The sequence below is a fragment of the Syngnathus typhle genome, linkage group LG7 (assembly GCF_033458585.1).
Source record: "Syngnathus typhle isolate RoL2023-S1 ecotype Sweden linkage group LG7, RoL_Styp_1.0, whole genome shotgun sequence".
Taxonomy (NCBI): domain Eukaryota; kingdom Metazoa; phylum Chordata; class Actinopteri; order Syngnathiformes; family Syngnathidae; genus Syngnathus; species Syngnathus typhle.
The window spans coordinates 2892156-2911927 of NC_083744.1; the positions used below are offsets into that span (position 1 = coordinate 2892156).

Below are 19772 nucleotides of genomic sequence, written 5' to 3' on the forward strand. Positions count from 1 at the left end.
TCTCATGAAAAAAACTACGTTAAAATAGTTTTTAAATTAATGCTACCACTGCGTAATATACTGAAATATTAATGAATAAATGTAGAGTTTCGCGGTATTAAAATTAAATAGTAAATATTCATATTTACTATTTTATTTAAGTAAGGACTATTTTGTATTCCCCAAATAGTGGTTGTGATCTGTCCCTACCATCCTTGTATAAACCTACGCCCTTTCTTTTTAATATTTTCTTTTTGTCATTGCATTATGATTTCCATATCTATGAATTTCTCTTGGAGACGGAAGTGAAGTGAGAAGTGACTCTCTCTCGGTCACTTCTGATGCCACCCCGTCGAGTGGCGATGGTCTGGTTTTCAAGCACTCCCCGACACTGACGCCTCACTTAGCCCGCCCCCCTGAGTAGCACTGACGCTTCACGCTGATTGCTCGAAGGCTGAGGGACGCGACATTTGAATTTAGACTGGTTTTCTCCTCGATTTGGCTGCTTATAAAGTGAACTTTGCCACTTTTCTCGGAGCTTCCCCGTGCACACCCTGGCAAGTTGAAGAGCCACAGCGACGACACGAGTTCAAAGGACAAAAAAGGTAAGTTGAAAAATTGCAAAGTTGTTTTTGCAAAGCTCACGTTGTAGCGGACGGTATAACGACGTCACAACACGTCGCCACCTCCTGACTTCTGAAATTTGAACAGCAAACAACCAAGTGAATAAAAAGAAGACACGCGCACTGAACTGAAAGCCAAACAAATTTGTAAGTATGTGAGACGACGAGGATACTGTCGTATGTCACATGACGTTTCTGCCTGCTTTCCGACTTACTACTCTAAACTCTACAGACAGAAAATGGCACTTTTGCCCCGTCCCAAACAGTTTTTCAGACGGCTGCAACAACATTCTATTCAGCATGTCGCTGCAATGTTTTTACTGCAATGTCACCTTACTTCTACAATTTTACACTTTTGCAATTTTACCTGGGGGTGGAAGCAGGTTCTACTGTGGGGGCTGTTATGTATGGCAAGCAATTTGATCATTTATTCCATATCCTCGATATTAGACAGTATTTTCCATTAGTTCGGTCTTTCTCAACATTAGTTGGACATTGAGCCACACGAGTTACGCACTTTGTCTTACGAGTTGCACAGAAACTCTAACCAGTCACTCATTTTCAGCAACATGTAAATTAGTCAAACGTGAATTATTCTAACATGTTAACTAGTGACCTATGATTTTCTGCAGAAGTTAGCTAATAGGAGCTGAAATGCCCACCAGTTAACTAATGATAAATAAACCACTGACAAGTTAACTAGTGCAAGCCCATTGAAGCCGTGGTATCTAACTTGTAGAAAAATACTGGTTGACTAGTTATGCCCCAAATTGTGCACTAGTGCGACTTTTTCACTTAACCAGTTCTACTAGTGAGGTAAAAAAATGTACCGAATAGAACTAGTGGATGCCGACTTTACAGAAATATGGGTTACATGTCTGCTCGTGGCGGCTTGGTGAGGCACTGGGTAGCTCGTCCGCCTCACAGTTAGGAGGGTGCGGGTTCGATTCCACCTCTGGCCCTCCCTGTGTGGAGTTTGCATGTTTTCCCCGGGCACGCGTGGGTTTTCTCCGGGCACTCCGGTTTCCTCCCACATCCCAAAAACATGCTTGGTAGGCCGACTGAGCGCTCCTAATTGTCCCTAGGTGTGAGTGCGAGTGCAAATGGTTCCTGCGATTGGCTGGCAACCGGTTCAGGGTGTCCCCCGCCTGCTGCCCAATGATGGCTGGGATAGGCTCCAGAACACCCGCGATCCCCGTGGGGACTAAGCGGTTCAGAAAATGGATGGATGGATAGATGGATGGATGTTTACTCATGAATGCACAGATCACTTTGCTACGCACCATCTATTTTGACTTACAAGCTAACTAGTGAGGCTCAAAATGGTACTTTAGTACACGTTCACTAGCTGGTGTAATTCTAACCTCACTTGTTAACTAGTGAAACGTGTTTTCTTTCTTGTGAATTAGTTCAGTCCAGAGTGACTAGTTAAACGGATATACGCAGATAGTGAACAAATAAAAGGCATTTTGACTTACTAGTCAGACCGAGTGAGTCAGAAAGGAAAATCCCTTTGCATTTACTAGTTCATTAGTTAACATTTTGAACCCCACAAGTCAGATAGTGAGGCTGGGAAGATCCCAACTAATGGTACTACTGGACATAGGTATTTCTTACTAGTGAACTAGTGAGCAATTCCGAAATTGACAAGTGAAATAGTGAGATAAAAAAAAAACCCCATACCTGGTGCAACCAGTGTACCTTTGCATGATGTCAACATGTAAACTGTAGGATATGACCACCAGTATCATGTTCCAACATTTTTTACTCATCTTTTTAATCAATTTGCTTGTGACCAATAAAGAGATTACACTGTGAGGTCAAAATGTGACACATGCGCGTAAAATGTCTTTTTAGCTTACATGTTCACTAGTAAGTCAATTTTGAAGCTTTCTAGTCAGCCTACATTGCCCACGATGCATAGGACAGGAAGTATTACCTTTAAACAGCTAATTATGATGCATTTCGTCCGAGAAGGTTTTATTTTGCAAATATTACTGTTTCATGTAGGTCTACAATTATTTTATTCATTTTAACTGCCGCGACTATGCATTTAATTTAAAAATTACTATTGTATCTTTTTCTGCACCTTTTTTTATACTATTAATTTTTTATTTTAACTGCCGCGGCTATGCAGTTAGGATGTGTGCATAAACAAAAATAAATGGGATCAGTCACGTGATGTCCGAAGTTCTTTTGGCAAGGTGTAGGACACACCCTTTTTGCATTTTGAATATGTTGAAAACAAACTCCGGCCGAATCGGCCACTACAGGTTAGTTAAAGGCCATATCATAGAAATGTGTCTTTAAACGTGTCTTAAATGTTTCTACTGAGGTAGCAGTTCTAATATCCATTGGTAGGGCATTCCAAAGCTCTGGAGCCCGAATAGAAAATGCTCTAGACCAGCGGTCACCAACACGGTGCCCGCGGGCGCCAGGTCGCCCGTGAGGACAGCATGAGTCGCCCGCAGGACTGTTCTAAAATTAGCTCGAATAGCAGCACTTGTCTGTGAGCTGCATCTATTTATTTTACAGTCAAACCTCGGTTTCCGAACGTCCAGGTTCTCGAACAAATCGGAATTTGAACAAAAAATTCGCAATTTTTTTGCTTCGGTTGTTGAACAAAATTCGGAGGTTGAACTTCACGTGATGAGCCGGGAGGACCAGAGAAAACCCGACCGCGCGGCCCGGATGCCGACTGACTTCGTAGTTATTGTATTTTCGTTACTTTGAGGATTGTATTAACCCCTTATCATGCTTCCAAAGAAAGCAAGTGGGAGCAGTAAAGCCATCCTAAAACACAGACGCTCTTAAAGCAATGCGACAGTGAGCGCCCGGCCGGCGCGCTGTGGTTGCGCGATCGCGCACTGAGGTCCACTTCATTTTTGGAAAGTACGTCAGGACTTTAAAAATATTTTCTAAATTTCAGCGACGGCTCTGTCACAATAAGGTGAGCAGCGCGGTGCAGTTACACGGTGGGGGACGGGCTGCGGTAGGGCGTTCGGCGGTGCGCTACGGTTGCGCGATCGGACAAAAATGCGCAAATGAAAAAACGCTTACTAAAAAGCGTTTTTTTTTTAGTCTTGGAACGGACTAAATTTTTTTCCATTATTTGTAATGGGAAAAATAGATTCTGAAATCAAGCGATTTGCTTCTCGAACCGCCTTCTGGAACGGATTGTGGTCGAAAACCGAGGTTTGACTGTATTTTTGCTATTCTTGTTAAAATCACACTTACATGTGAACTGGAAATGACAATAATAACACATAGTGAAAGCTAAATTGAGCAAATTGGCTATTTCAGAAGTGTGTGTCAAACTGGTAGCCCTTTGCCTTAATCAGTATCCAGGAAGTAGCTCTCGGTTTAAGAAAGGTTGGTGACCCCTGCTTTAGACCCTGCAGACATTTTCTTGGCCCTCTGTGTCGCTAAAAGAGTAGCGTTTTGCGAACGAAGGTTACGAGACGGAACATAAGGAACAACTAGGTCGACGAGATATGAAGGGGCTAAGCCATGCAGGGATTTATATGTTAATAGAAGAACCTTTAAGTCGCATCTTAAATGGACCGGGAGCCAGTGTAAGTTGGCTAATATTGGGGTAATGCAGTGCTTCTCAAATAGTGGGGCGCGCCCCCCTTGGGGGGCGCGGTGCTATTCCTGGGGGGGCGCGTGTGACCCTGGGGAACAGGCTTTTTTTTGGCAGTACTAGAATAAAGTGTAATTGCGCGTTTACTACAGCAGGGGGCAGTGGCGCTCTCATTGTTACTTCTGTCACGTTTGCGACAGTGCAACATTTTACGACTTACAAGACAAGTTAGGATAGTCACGGTGAGGAGGGGGGGCGCGAATAGTTTTCTTCTTGCTAGGGGGGGGCGTAACAGAAAATAATTGAGAAGCACTGGGGTAATGTGATAACATTTTCTTGTCCGTGAGAGCAGCCTTGCAGCAGCATTTTGTACTAACTGTAGACTTTTGAAGCGGGACTTAGGAAGACCAGAGAATAATAAATTACAGTAGTCCAGGCGCGACTTGACAAACGCATGTATAATAGTTTCCGCATCACTGGTCGAGCGGATCGGACGAATCTTTGCAATATTACGAGGGTGAAAAAACGCAATTCTGGTTATCTTCTTAATCTGCTTTTGAAAGGAGAGGTTAGGTGTCATCCGCGTAGCATTGAAAACTAATATTATATTTACGTATTATGTCCCCAAGCTGAATCATATAAATATTAAATAGAATTGGTCCGAGTACCGATCCCTGTGGGACACCACACGTAACATTATAGAGCTCCGAGGACGTATTGCCATGGACCATTCGGTGCGTCCTGTCTGATAGGAATGGAACCAGCCTAGTGCGGACCCTGAAATACCAACACAACTTTTAAGACGCCCTAATAAAATATGGAAGTCTACAGTGTCGAAGGCAGCACTGAGATAGAGTAGTAACAGTACAGATGAAGTATTTGAATCCATAGCTGTGAGGAGATCGTTAGTCACTTTAGCAAGTGCTGTCTCAGTGGAATGATTAGCTCTAAAAGATAAGATAAGATAAGATAAGATAATCCTTTATTATTCCCTCAATGGGGAAACTCCTATGTTAGCAGCAGTACACGTAACATATACACACACACACGCATGCGGGGAAGGGGGTAAAAGATTTAAGTAGAAGGTATATATAATTAAAAAAAAATATGGACAGTGTATACAAAATACACAATACACAATATACAGTGGAGATAAAAAAAATATTAGATAAAAAAATTGTGCAAAAAAGTGCAAAGAAAGCAGGTAAAAGAGTGTGAGGTAGACAAATATTGCACATAGTGTGATTGCACATATGGTTATTGCACGTTATTGCATGTTATTTTGTCCGTTAGCTACGATGGTCGGCCTGGTTGTACAGTCTGATGGCAGCAGGGAGGAAGGACCTGCGATGCCTCTCGGTGGTGCATCGTGGGTGACGAAGCCGGTCGCTGATGGAGCTCTCCAGGGCTCTGACAGTCTCATGAAGGGGGTGGAAGACATTGTCCATGATGGAGGACAGCTTAGCCACCATCCTCCTCTCCCCCACCACCTCCACCCGGTCCAGACTGCAGCCCAGGACAGCGCCGGCTTTCTTCACCACCTTGTCCAGCCTCTTCCTCTCCGCTGCAGTGATGCCGCTGCTCCAGCAGACCACCCCATAAAAAATGGCGGACGCCACCACAGAGTCATAGAAGGTCCTCAGGAGGCCGTCCCTCACTCCGAAGGACCTCAGTCTGCGCAGCAGGTGGAGTCTGCTTTGGCCCTTCTTGTATAGGGCCTGAGTGTTAACGGTCCAGTCCAGTTTATTGTTCAGGTGAACACCCAGGAACTTGTAAGAGTCCACAATCTCTATGTCCGTTCCCTGGATGTTCACCGGCGAGGGGGGGACTTTGCGCCGGCGGAAGTCCACCACCAGCTCTTTCGTTTTCCCAGGGTTAATCTGGAGGCGGTTCCGCCGGCACCAGTCCCCGAATCTGTGATTCAGTTCTCGGTACTCCGTCTCGTCTCCGTTGTTAATGAGACCAACGATGGCGGAGTCATCCGAGAACTTCTGGAGGTGGCAGGTTGATGTGTGGTGGGTGAAGTCAGCTGTGTAGATGGTGAAAACCAGACTGAAAAGAGTCATATCGATTATTGGCGACCATGTAATCAATAAGCTGCTGCGCTACTACTTTTTCAAGAAGTTTTGGTATGAATGGGAGGTTTGAAACTGGCCTATAATTACTGAGACCATCCGGGTCAAGATTTGGTCGCTTAAGTAACGGTTTAATGATAGCGGTTTTAAAGGCTGTTGGCACTATCCCAGAAGAGACAGACAGATTGATTATATTTAAGACGGATGGTCCTAAAATTTGAAATAATTCTTTTAGTTTGGCTGGAAGAGGGTCGAGCAAACATGTTGTTTGTTTAGCCACACTAACCAATTGTGTAAGCCTTTCAAGGGACACGCTTTTAAAATTTGAGAGGGTTATTGCATGATCATCAGCGCTGGTAAACGGCGGTCTCGACTGAGCGATTGGAATGGTATTCTTGATCTCGTCCCTAATGGATTCAATCTTTTGAGCAAAACATTTCATAAACTCGTCAGCTGAGTGGAAGGAACTATCGGGGTTCGGCTGGTGAAGAGTCAGTTTTGCCACTGTATCAAATAGGTGTTTAGGGTTGTTTTTATTGAGATTAATAACTTGCAAAAAATACCGAGTTTTTGCTAAGATAAGCGAATCTTTATATTTCAGGAGGCTATCCTGCCATGCCTGATGGAAAACCTCAAGTTTGATTAAACGCCGTCTGCGCTCATGCTTTCGACATAATTGCTTAAGCGTACGCGTTTCATCTGTGAACCACGGAGTAGGCAATCTACGGCGAGTTTTCAGACGTAACGGCGCCACAGAGTCAATGGAATTAAACAATGTCGCATTGAATTCATTTGTAAGATTATCAATAGAGCCGATGTATGCGGGAAATATGGCGGTTTCCGGCGACAGTAACTCAGCGCAGTTGCAGTCATGGAGTTAAAATTACGGCTCCTATAATTCTGATTGCTCTCTTGTCTTTGACAAGGAACTAAAATTTCAAATTTTATTAAGTAATGATCAGACAGAACAGTAGTGTATGGCAGTACTGCTACATTTGAGGTTGCAAGTCCTCGGGATAATTCCAGATCTAAGGTATTTCCATTCTTATGCGTTGCTGCCTGTACGGCTTGCGTAAAACCAAACGTATCAGTTAAAGTCTGAAACGCCGAAGTAAGTGGCTCTGACGGTAAATTCATGTGGATGTTGAAATCGCCCATGATAATTATATTATCCGCATTGGTTACTAGATCAGCCACGAATTCTGAAAATTCATCCAGGAAGCCAGAGTAAGCCCCGGGTGGACGGTAAACAACCACAAGATAAAATGACGGCAAAGCGGTGGATCGGACAGTTAGAACTTCAAATGTTTCAAATACGTTGATCGAACGAAGCCTAAATCTAAGCTCGGAATTTGAGATGAGGGCGACACCCCCACCCTTTTTTTGAGGACACGCCACATGCGAGCTCAAAATTTGGAGGCGAGGCCTCGTTAAGCGGCAGCAGTTCATTAGGTTTTAACCAGGTCTCGCAGAGACCAAAAACGTTTAGATTATGTTCCGTGATGAGGTCATTAACGAGAAGTGCTTTCGTATGAAGCGATCTAATATTCATTAAACCTAGTTTAAGTGTAATCGGTCCATCAGGGTGCGTATCTATCGAAGGATTTTTAAACGAGATGCGAGTAAGATTGTGTTCTCTAGGCCTGACATCACCTCTCAAATGTTTGCGGTGGGACAATACGACCGTGGGAATTTGATAGTAAATATTTGTTACACATGTAAAATGATCTGAAACAGGCACCATTTCATCCGCAAAACTTAAACTATTAAACCAGAAAACCCGCGGTCCAATAGGGCGTACTGTCCCGTGTAGAGCAGAACAAACAGATTCAATATTTTGTCATGTAATGTTGTACCCTCGTGGTCTTCAGGCCACTGTTCATCTCGAATCCTTTTGAGGCTTTGGACAAGTTGAAGTTGAACAAGGTCTCTAGTCTATACAATTCATTAGTGATCGAAGTAGTTCAATGAGTTTGATTAGCGATTAGTTGTTGATGACTCGATTAATTATAGCACTTGTAAAGTGGACATGCTATTGCGTTAGCTCTTTGTTGAGTGTTGTTGCGTGTCTTTCATGTACATATGTATGCTGTAGTCAGCCATGCGCCACAACTCCTCGTCCAGCCGAAGAAAAGGCGGCAATCCACGCCGCCGTCCTCCGCAGCCACTGCCTGGGCCATCCCCCGGTGTGCAATGCACATCCTCTGCGGCATCCCCCAGACGGCGCCACCCGCCACAGTCACCGCAGAGGGCATCCCCCAGAGGGCGCCGCCCGCCGCAGTCACGGCAGCCGGGCCCATCTGGGAATAGTGAGCTCACTGCGCCGTTGTTCCATTTTGATGACACGTTGCTAAAGGTTTTTGTATTTCCAGCTCAGCCACCTGCGCCGCCGCCCCCGTTGCCCACGCCGCCCAGGAGGCGAAGGTACCGGCCAGGGACCAAGGCCCTAATGGAGATCCGCAAGTTCCAGAAGAGCACAGAGCTCCTCATCAGGAAAGCGCCCTTCTCTCGCCTGGTAAGGTGTTACCAGCTCACACGTTAGCCCGTAAGCTTGTTAGGTCATTGCCTTGACATGTACCCACCCTCCCACACACCCAGGTCCGTGAGGTGTGCCAGTCATATGGCAGAAGTGCCCTCAGATGGGAGGTCTTCGCCCTGATGGCGCTTCAGGAGGTAAAGTCGCCGGGGAGGTCCAAATGTCATACTAAAGTCTCTATTCTACCGAGCGACCAAGAATTGCGAGTGTTTTCAAATGGAGTGATTACTGCATTTTCGCTATGGTTTGTCGAAGGTCGCAAACGTTCGACAAACAGTGACCATACGTTTGGCAAATGTTCACCTGTACTTTTCTTCTACGCGGGGTAAATTTTGAACAGGGAGTTTTTAACATGCTCAAAATTTTATTGCGACAACAAGAACTTCCTAAAAAGGTTGGTGAACATTTGGGACATTGAACGATCCCTGACCAACTTTGGCGTGTACGCAAGTGATGCCCCATTTCTGCCTGCCGACTCTCTGCAACCCAAAATATTGCGCTGCCCTTGCCAACGCTGGACGCAGCGGGACACTCGGGCCGGCTTACACATTGACGACTTGTTGGGATCTTTACAGGCGGCTGAGGCTTTATTGGTGTTGCTGTTATCTGATGCCAACCTGTGCGCCATCCACGCCAAGCGGGTCACCATTTTTCCCCGCGACCTCCAGCTGGCCCGACGGATCCGCGGGCAAGATTTCTGATTAAGATGATAGCCGCGTGGTGACTCAAACGTTTCACAGTGGCCACTCGACACAACCCAACCTTTATAGTAGAAATTGACTTAAATACTGTTGTTTGCAGTGTTTGTGTTTTATATATAGTGAAGTGTTTGTGTTTTATATCTAAAGTTATGTGACGAGTGGATAATTTCTTGGCCCTGCCCACTTCTTCACCAGGCAGCCGATTATGTGAGTGCTAAGCTTCACTCTGTGGTGTCATCCACGCGCGTCACCGTTTTTCCCCGCGACATCCAGCTGGCCTGATGTACCCGCGGGCAAGATTTCTGATTAAGATGATAGGCCCGTGGTGACTCTAACGTTTCACGGTTACCACTCGACTCAACCCAACCTGTATCCTCTTCCATTACTGTTTGCAGTGTTTGTGTTTTATCGATAGTGCAGTGTTTCTGTTCTGTATATAAAGTTATGTGATGTGTGTTCATCGTAAGACAAAGTATTTTCATTAAAATACAAATATTTCTAAAAAACAAAATATTTTTGGTACTATTGAGAGCTTACCTGAGTACATTTTTTTACATCAGAAAAATAAACATTTCAATATTATTGTGCGGTTAGTTGTTAATCTTGATGTGAATTGAATGAGCAAACACTAACAAACAAAACTAACTTATCTATTGAGGCACAATATTACATTACAGTATCAATATTGTAGTCGACCACTCCAGATTGGCCGTAGGTTGTGGTTTTGAGCTCGAAAGGTTGCCTGTGTGCCCTGCAATTAACGTTCAGGGTGTCCCCCGCCTACTGCCCGAAGTCTGCTGGGTTAAGCTCCAGCATACCAGCGAACCTTGTGTCAAAAAGCAGTTCAGAAAAACGATGGATAGATAGATGAATGGATGGATATTATAGTACCGTTATTTTCTTTATTACGTTGTGTCGCAGACCCGAGCCGATCTGAACTACTGAGTCAATGTGGTTGTCAAGCCTGAAGCCATCCGTGTGTGAAATAGGGTAATGAGATATAAAGTCATTAAAAAAGTCCCAATGATCGCCACACACACATCTGGGTGTGGTGAAATTTGTCCTCTGCATTTAGCCCATCCCCGTATGATTTTGATCCATCCCATGGGGGAGAGGGGAGCAGTGAGCAGCAGCGGTGCTGCGCTCGGGAATCATTTGATGATCTAACCCCCCAATTCCAACCTTTAATGCTGAGTGCCAAGCAGGGAGGCAATGGGTCCCATTTTTATAGTCTTTGGTAGGACCCGGCCGGGGTTTGAGCCCACAACCTTCCAGTCTCATGGCGGACACTCCACCACTCGGCCACTGAGCTTATTTTTTTTTATTTCTAAAACATCCATCCATCCATTTTCTGTACCGCTCTGTCCCCACGGGGGTCGCGGGCGTGCTGGAGCCTATCCCAGCCGTCATTAGGCAGTAGGCGGGGGACACCCTGAACTGGTTGCCAGCCAATCACAGGGCACACAGAGACAAACAACCATCTGCACTCACACCTAGGGGGAATTTGGAGTGCACAATTGGCCTACCAAGCATGTTATTGGGATGTGAGAGGAAACCGGAGTGCCCGGGGAAAACCCACACGGACACGGGGAGAACATGCAAACTCCACACAGGGAGGGCCGGATGTGGAGTAGAACCCGCACCCTCCTAACTGTGAGGCGGACGCGCTACCCAGTGCGTCACCGAGGTGCCCCTTTCTAAAACAAAGTAAAGAAAAAGAAGATCCACACTCTATTGCAGAAGGTGGCGGTAATGCACCTAAGGTTGTTTGCTACCGCGACAAAACAAGAAGTAGACATTACCCAATCTACAATGAGCACTTGAAAATAATTGCCGTGTCAAAATTCACAGGCTGAATGTTGTTGTAACGTCGGTGTGTCTTGTGAGCTCGCAACATGAACAACGTGGCTTCATTTGTGTTGATTTGGAGTCACGTCACCTCTGCCGGTAGGATCGCGAACTAAAGAAAAATGTTAATGAATGTTAGAAACACACAGTCCTAGTAAAGTTTTCGAACAGCCTTGGCGCACACGGTAGCTTGTGTGTCCTAACCACAGCTAGTCTCCAGACATGACTGTCCGTATGTTAGACATGAAATCAGACATGAGACTTGAATAATCATGAATTTGCTAATGCCTCCATGGCCATAGAAATGAAGTCAGGCATCAGCCACAACGTCATTTCTTATTCAATGCTGTTTTATTACCGCTGCGATGCAGTGCCGGCTCTACGCAAAGGAGGGAGGGGGCAACACCCCCTCAAAAAAACGTCCTGCCCGCTCAAATCAAACTTTTAGAAGTGAAAAGTCCCCTGATAGAAACACACGTTAATCAGCCGCCTCTCTTCTCTCATGTCGGTGCAGTGTGTGTCCTCACACAGCCTGCTGTCAGGACTCCGCACCCCTCCGTAAACATCCAATTACTGTGAGTATGTGTGGTGAATGGTCTTTGTTGTTTCGCTGGTCTCCCAAAAAAAACTCGGTGGACAATGGCTGTCCCTGCCAAGCACTCCAGTGACACACGGCTGATTGGGAAAAGACTTATTCAACTGATGTCAAAGCGATGTCTCTCCAAAAGTTAGAGTGGCCTCAAAAGCCAAGATGTTTCAGCTCTCGACGGCACAGATGTTCGCCCCAAAAAGACCCTCGCGCTTCTTGCTCTTGCCCCTTGCGCCCCTGCGCCTTGCGCGCCTGCTCTTGACCTTCGCGCCTCTGCGCCCTGCGCGCTCCTTGCCCTTCGCGCTCTCGTCCTTCTTGCCCTTCGCGCTGTTCCTCCTCTCTATCTGTTCTCCCCCATCATTTGTACCTCGTAAGACAACAGCTGCGGTCCGAGTCTCACTCTACTGGTTACTTCCGATGCCCTTAAAAGTACATGGACAAAGGTCTTCCTGGTCACGGACGAATGGCCCTTCCATATTCTAAGTACCTACACATTGCTGAAACTAGATCTTCTCTGTACCGCAAAAATAGCTTAGGGTCGTCTCACTGCTGCAAGGTCGCCATACAGTGACGCATAGAATCCAAAATTTACCTCATATGCAAATGAGGCAAGACGCAGCCAGAGAGTGTCAAGTTACAGTCAGCGCGGTAGGAGTTGGAAGAAGCAGTAAAAACTCCACCAAAGTCGTCGTAATGACCCGTGATATAACTAATGACTAACAACAACTAAATAATAGTTACCGTATTTTCCGCCCTATAAGGCGCACCTAAAAAACAATTTGTTTTATCAAAAGTCAACAGTGCGTCTTTTAGTCCGGTGCCCCTTATATATGGATCAAGTGATGAATTTGTTGATCCATACTGGTTGTACACAGTGCTCTGCCAAAATGTTTTAGTACGTTTTAGTACGACTAGTAAATTACAAGGTCGCATCGCTTCCCAACATTACGGTAACTGTAGTCAGGGGGCGTCAATGAATAGCTGTTGTACCCGCGAGGCTATTTCATTTCAAAATAGGCTGCTCCGTTAATCTTTCGAGTAAATCTACGGATCGAAATGGAAGGGAAACATAGGTAAGTAGTACCAATGCATTAGATCGAACTTTAGTCAGTTCTGATCATTTTATAGGAGCTCGTTTGAGAAACGCGATTGTTACACTTTGCTGAGGCTCATGGGAGATTGCGAGCTGAGGGTCATGGGTTTTTGCGGGTTGCTAATGCTATAACGATAGCTGCTATACGCGCGAGGCTATTTCATGTCAAAATAGGCCGCTCTGTTCATGTTTCGAGTAAATATACGGATCGATATGGAAGGGAAACATAAGTAAGTAGTATCAATGCGTTAGATCGAACTTTAGTCAGTTCTGATCATTTTATAGGAGCTCGTTTGAGAAACGCAATTGTTTACACTTTGCTGAGGCTCATGGGATATTGCGAGCTGAGGGTTATGGGTTTTTGCGGATGGCTAATGCTATAACGATAGCTGCTATACGCGCGAGGCTATTTCATGTCAAAATAGGCTGCTCTGTTAATGTTTTGAGTAAATCTACGGATCGATATGGAAGGGAAACATAGGTAAGTAGTACCAATGCGTTAGATCGAACTTTAGTCAGTTCTGATCATTTTATAGGAGCTCGTTTGAGAGACGCGATTGTTTACACTTTGCGGAGGCTCATGGGAGATTGCAAGCTGAGGGTCATGGGTTTTTGCGGATGGCTAATGCTATAACGATAGCTGCTATACGCGCGAGGCTATTTCATGTCAAAATAGGCTGCTCTGTTAATGTTTCGAGTAAATAAATCTACGGATTGATATGGAAGGGAAACATAGGTAAGTAGTACCAATGCGTTAGATCAAACTTTAGTCAGTTCTGATCGTTTTATAGGAGCTCGTTTGAGAGACGCGATTGTTTACACTTTGCTGAGGCTCATGGGAGATTGCGAGCTGAGGGTCATGGGTTTTTGCGGATGGCTAATGCTATAACGATAGCTGCTATACGCGCGAGGCTATTTCATGTCAAAATAGGCTGCTCTCTTCATGTTTCGGGTAAATCTACGGATCGATATGGAAGGGAAACATAGGTAAGTAGTACCAATGCGTTAGATTGAACTTTAGTCAGTTCCAATCATTTTATAGGAGATTGTTTGAGAAACGCGATTGTTTACAGAGGGCTCGTTGGTTATTGGCTAGTGGGTGCATACCGCAACCCTAGTCAACCTCAGTTTGTTGCAGTAAAGCTTCTATTTTATGCGCCTTATATATGGACAAAGTTTTAAAATGGGCCGTTCATTGAAGGTGCGCCTTATACCCCGGTGCGCCTAATAGGGCGGAAAATACGGTACCTCCAAAAAAGTACCGTTTTTTTCCGTGTATAGTGCGCCCCCATGTATAGTACGCACCCCTAAAAATGGCATGCTGATGCTGGAAAAAAGCTTGTACCCATGTATAATACGCACCCAATTTTTATGAATTTAAAAAAAAAAAAAAAAAAAATTCTTTTTTTTTTAAGTCCCAATGATCGTGGTGCGTTTACGGGCAGTCGGAGAAATCAACGCCAACAAAAAAAATTACATCCAGCCTAGTTAAGACCATACCAAAGACTATAAAAATGGGACCCATTGCCTCCCTGCGTGTGATGATCATTGGGACTTAAAAAAAAAAAAAAAAATTAAAAAAATTTTTTTTTTTTTTTTTTGTACCCATGTATAATGCGCACCCCAGATTTTAGGACAATAAATTAGTTAAATTTTGCGCACTATACACGGAAAAAAACGGTAGTTTTGGTTGCTATGAGGATTCCAACACCAACGACATGAAGATTGGCAGAGAGTTGTAAGGCCTATTGCCAGGGACAGTCTAGGTCAGTGGTCCTAACCTTTTTTGCGCCACGGACCGGTTATGTGTCAGAAATATTTTCGCGGACCGGCATTGATATAAATAAATAATACATGTATGTAAATAAATTATACATTTTTAATAAATATATAAATACGATGAAATAAAATGATACGACATAAAAACAAGTAAAAACGACATAAAAATAAAACTCACCATTACGTTGAATTAGTGGGAGCACTGAGGTTGTTTCTCATAAACAAGCCGGTCCCATGTAGGCGTAATCCGGAGACAATGACACCCGAAGTGGTTAAGGTTTGTCTTTTAATACAGGATACTTGGTCTCCATGTGCCGAAGCAGTTTTTAAGGCTTCACTACCTCGCCAGCTAGCCTGTCGCCACATATTATGCAGAGTGGGCTTGGTGCGTCAGAGTCATCTGTTGGCGATAAATCCATATGTTAAATAGGACTCCAGAAATTTTCTTTTAAATGCAGCTTTCCTTTTCTTAGAAGCCGTAGTCTCTTCTTCTTCCGTCTCCTCATTGGGCTTTTTTCCCTTTCCGAAGAAGCTTTCCAAACATCTCTGTTTCTTGCTCATATTTACTTGCTTCGCGGGCTAGACTCAGGTGACATGTCACATGACCGAGACGAGCGTCTTGACCTGAACCGACGGATGTAATTGGGAGAGGATCGCCATTTTTTTTTAATAATTTTCAAAATGAATCTTACTCATTTTTGCTAGCTTTGCGGGCTCGACTGGGGAAACATGTCACATGACCGGGACAAGCGTCTTGACCTGAATTAATTTATTGTCGAGAAACAATATATATAATTTTTCTGTGCAGCTTGGCGACCCGGTACCAAGTGACCCACGGACCGATACCGGTCCGTGGACCGGGGGTTGGGGACCCCTGGTCTAGGTAACCTGAGGCAAGCGATGAAAACTGAGCCCTGACAAACTCACACTGTCAAAGCAGCCATTTCTCACATGATGCCTTCCTGATAGACTTCCTCTAGATCAGGGGTGGCCAACCAGTCAGAGACTAAGAGACACAATTTTTACTGTGTTACCGCAAAGGGCCACATCATACACATGAGCACACATCAACTATCACCCCAACTGAGGTTTGACTGGATAATATATATTGAACTCAAGTGTAGTGAACACGCCCCCCCCCCCCCCCACACACACACACAAATGTTGATATGAATGTAAAGGAGCCGCATGAAACCAGGCAACCCACAGCCAGGCAGCAGTGGTGGCCAACCGAGCCGCGGGTTGGCCACCACTGCTCTAGACATATGTTCACTGTTCCTTTTCACTTGTCTTTCAGGACATCATAAGCCATAATGATCATTCTCAAGGTGTTCATTGTTGCCCTCCTGTTTGGTAAGTCATCTCACTCCAGGTAACAAAAAGTAATTTAAAGGTTACAGAGATGTCAATGTCAACTATTGCAGGAGCCAGCTGTCTGGGTGCACAGATAAAGAGACAAGTAAATGTTACTCAAGATGACAGTTCTGCGCAAGCAGGGTCAGGCAATGCAGAATCAAGAGAAGTCGGCGGATCGCCTGGTCCACCAGGACCACCTGGCCCTCCAGGACCACCAGGGCCAGGTGGACCAGATGGTCCAACAGGACCAAATGGTACAACAGGACCAATGGGACCAAAAGGCCCACCAGGACCAGCTGGAGCAGATGGTGACCCAGGACCAGAAGGCCCACCAGGACCACCTGGAGCAGATGGCACACCCGGACCAGGAGGCCCACCAGGACCACCTGGAGCAAATGGCAGACCAGGACCAAAAGGTATTCCAGGTCCAGTTGGACCAACTGGATCTCCTGGACCAGAAGGACCACCTGGACCACCAGGACCACCTAGTCCACCAGGGCCACCTGGACCCCCAGGACCACCTGGTCCACCAGTATTTTATCCGAATTTTCCTCAGGCACCATGGCTACCTTGTCCACCAAGACCATATCCATATGGCCCAGGTCAAAATTTGCCATGTGGCCCACTACCAATTTGGCCACCTGGGCAAAATTATGTTCATTAATTTTATAGCCCAGGCGTCACACAGACCACCTGGTACTGCAGAGGAAAATTATTCACCTGGACCACCACCCTTTCAGGCTTGGCCACCAGTACAGCCACCTTTTTCCTGGATGAGAACCACCTGGACACCAAATTACCAACCTACCCCACCACCTGGACCATCTTCAGAACACCTCCTGCCATTACGGACTACTCCAGCTAAAAACAACTCACCTGGAATAGCACCCTGCCAACCTGGATCACTACCTGGATCATCTGTTACTCTGGATGAAAACAATCAACCTGAAATTTGACCTTGCAAACCTGAACCATCGCCTAGACTTCCACCAAGACCTGCCTTGCGAACACCAATTGCTCCAGATGAAAACAGCCCAGCTAGACCACCACCTTGTCCACTCGCACAACCTGTTACTGCTTATGAACACAACCCATCTGGACCACTACTCGGTTTCTTTGTGTGTCTTGACATATGAAGGGATTGACAATAAAGCTGACTTTGACTTTGACCAACATCCAGTCCACCACTTGGGCTTCCTGAAGATGTAACCCAAGACCATAGAAACAACTTGTTTTTCTTCCAAAAGAAAACTTGTTTTCATTTTCTGTTTATCAAGCCTTCAGTCCTAATCATAAAAATCTTAAAAACTGTGTCCATCAATGTCTAAATGCAAGATTTCCATCCTCGTTACCCGCATTCAATTATAACAATAAAAATGATTCTCTTTCTCAATGACTTGTGACATGAGATACTCTTTCCTTTGTGATCACAGACAGATTTGTGCTTCTTGGGTGTGAAATCAAACTGCAACCAATTACTGCCTTGTAAAAAAGAATAAGAAGAACATATAGTTATAGACCAACAAATGAGAAACCCTTTTCCGGTAAACCTTGTGCGCTAGCTAACTTACTTTTCACGTCCAAACTTACGGGCACAACTCCCAGGTACCCAAAATGTGACACAAAAAGACCAGCACGTTAAGTGTTATAAATTGGATTTTACAAAATTCTGTGATCTTTAGTTTCCATTGCCTCCTCCTGCATGAAGGAACAAACATTTTTTTCTTTTTATCATTCACTTTAATTCTGAACGTAAATACCACACATCCATCCATCCATCCATCCATCCATCCATCCATCCATCCAGCCGCTTATCTGGGGTCGGGTCGCAGGGGCAGCAGCTTTAGAAGGGACTCCCAGACGGAAGCAGGAGTGGGAGTCGGCCGGACCCTCCCGAGTCCACCGCTACATTTGGGACCCAGGAGATGGCGCCATCGGAGGAGCCGACCTACCACGCCGGCAATGGACCATGCTGAACCGCGTACGGACTGGGGTCGGTCGCTTTGGGTCATCAATGAAGACGTGGGGCTTGGCGGACAGTGCGGCATGCGAGTGTGGTGACCCTGAGCAGACCGCCGACCATATAATCAACATCTGCCCCTTATATGGACCACCCTCGGAAGCCAGCCTCTTCGACCTAGGACCAGAAATGCGGACATGGCTACACGACACCGAGTTGGACATTTGACGTTACACGAAAGAAGAAGACCATGCCTCCCTATTATTATTATCATTATTATTAATAATATTATCGTTATTATTATTATTGTTTACAAGACAGCAGGCGACTGCAGTTTGATTGCATACCCATGAGCGTCTGATTTGAGGTCACATGCAACCATCGAAACTAGAAGAAATATCATCTTTATTGTGTGAAATGCTTTCATTGATACATTGGTATCCAAATTAAATTGGTGTCCATGTGGGTGTTTTTTATCCAGAGTAACAGGTGACTGCACTGGTTGGCTATTGGCCTCTGTGGTTAATACGTGATATGAAATAAAATGTGGTCTAAATGGTGGTCCGGAATGCAAGGTAGATCCTTTTCATTCTCAGTAACAGGTGATCTGGGTGGATCAGTATTTTTTTTTATTATGGATCAGTCCATGGGGATGGTGCTGCTTAGTATGGTGGCACATGCTGCCCATATGGACAAGGTTTTGGTGGCCCAATTAGCCAGGGTGGTGGTGGCCAATATGGACCAAATAGTGGTAGCCCGGGTGGTCCAGGTGGTCCAGGTGGTCCTGGAGGACATGTATTCCCTGGTGGTCCTGGTGGTCCTGCTGGTCCAGGTGGTCCAGGTGGTCCTGGTGGACCAGCTGGTCCTGGTCCAGCTGATCCCGGAGGGCCAGGCACACCCACTGTCCCAGGTAGTCCGCTGGGACCAGGGGGACCAGGTGATCCCTGCAGACCGGCTGGCCCTTGTGGGCCGGATGGTCCATTTGGTCCCTGTGGACCCTCTGGCCCTGGTGGACCCTCTGGTCCTGATGAGCCATTTGGTCCTGGTGAACCTTCTGGTCCTGGTGGACCTTGTGGTCCTGGCGGACCTTCTGGTCCTGGTGGTCCTCCGGGTGGTCCCCCTGGTGGTCCTCCAGGTGGTCCCCCGGGTGGTCCTCCGGGTGGTCCCCCTGGTGGGCCTCCGGGTGGTCCCCCGGGTGGTCCTCCGGGTGGTCCCCCGGGTGGTCCCCCGGGTGGTCCCCCGGGTGGTCCCCCTGGTGGCCCCCCTGGTGGTCCCCCGGGTGGTCCTCCGGGTGGTCCCCCTGGTGGTCCTCCAGGTGGTCCCCCTGGTGGTCCCCCTGGTGGTCCTCCGGGTGGTCCCCCGGGTGGTCCTCCAGGTGGTCCTCCTGGTGGGCCTCCGGGTGGTCCTCCGGGTGGGCCCCCGGGTGGTCCCCCGGGTGGTCCCCCGGGTGGTCCTCCGGGTGGTCCCCCGGGTGGTCCTCCGGGTGGTCCCCCTGGTGGTCCTCCGGGTGGTCCTCCGGGTGGTCCCCCGGGTGATCCCCCGGGTGGTCCCCCGGGTGGTCCTCCTGGTGGTCCGCCGGGTGGTCCTCCTGGTGGTCCCCCCGGTGGTCCTCCTGGTGGTCCCCCAGGTGGTCCCCCTGGTGGGCCTCCG

At 46.4% G+C, this 19772-nt stretch overlaps 2 protein-coding genes across 4 annotated transcripts; both read left to right on the plus strand.

The window, feature by feature from the left end:
* The first annotated feature begins 305 nt into the window (after positions 1-305).
* LOC133157244 (histone H3-like centromeric protein A) lies at positions 306-10079 on the plus strand. Of its 2 annotated transcripts, XM_061283627.1 has the most exons (6): positions 306-584; positions 691-749; positions 8356-8569; positions 8633-8775; positions 8859-8933; positions 9372-10079. In XM_061283627.1, the coding sequence occupies exons 3-6, from the start codon at positions 8362-8364 to the stop codon at positions 9495-9497; spliced, it is 552 nt and encodes a 183-aa protein (XP_061139611.1). In that variant the 5' UTR covers positions 306-584; positions 691-749; positions 8356-8361; the 3' UTR covers positions 9498-10079. The 2 variants fall into 2 exon arrangements, with proteins under 2 accessions (XP_061139611.1, XP_061139610.1); XM_061283626.1 differs by lacking the exon at positions 691-749 and having other exon boundaries at positions 319-584.
* Positions 10080-11353: 1274 nt separating this feature from the next.
* Positions 11354-17178, plus strand: LOC133157242 (cuticle collagen 1-like). 2 transcript variants are annotated; one of them, XM_061283624.1, is made up of 4 exons: positions 11354-11444; positions 11860-11920; positions 16104-16159; positions 16231-17178. In XM_061283624.1, exons 3-4 carry the CDS (start codon positions 16120-16122, stop codon positions 16824-16826), a joined length of 636 nt encoding a protein of 211 aa, XP_061139608.1. In that variant the 5' UTR covers positions 11354-11444; positions 11860-11920; positions 16104-16119; the 3' UTR covers positions 16827-17178. The 2 variants fall into 2 exon arrangements, with proteins under 2 accessions (XP_061139608.1, XP_061139609.1); XM_061283625.1 differs by having other exon boundaries at positions 11437-11920.
* Positions 17179-19772: the final 2594 nt, after the last annotated feature.

Bases quoted from the DNA above. Each gene is read 5' to 3' on its own strand.
- LOC133157244 (XM_061283627.1), top strand. From the start codon at position 8,362: ATGCGCCACAACTCCTCGTCCAGCCGAAGAAAAGGCGGCAATCCACGC. The intron at 8,570-8,632 runs GTGAGCTCACTG...TTGTATTTCCAG, and splicing joins GCCGGGCCCATCTGGGAATA to CTCAGCCACCTGCGCCGCCG. The intron at 8,776-8,858 runs GTAAGGTGTTAC...CCACACACCCAG, and splicing joins AAGCGCCCTTCTCTCGCCTG to GTCCGTGAGGTGTGCCAGTC.
- LOC133157242 (XM_061283624.1), top strand. From the start codon at position 16,120: ATGATCATTCTCAAGGTGTTCATTGTTGCCCTCCTGTTTG. The intron at 16,160-16,230 runs GTAAGTCATCTC...CAACTATTGCAG, and splicing joins CATTGTTGCCCTCCTGTTTG to GAGCCAGCTGTCTGGGTGCA.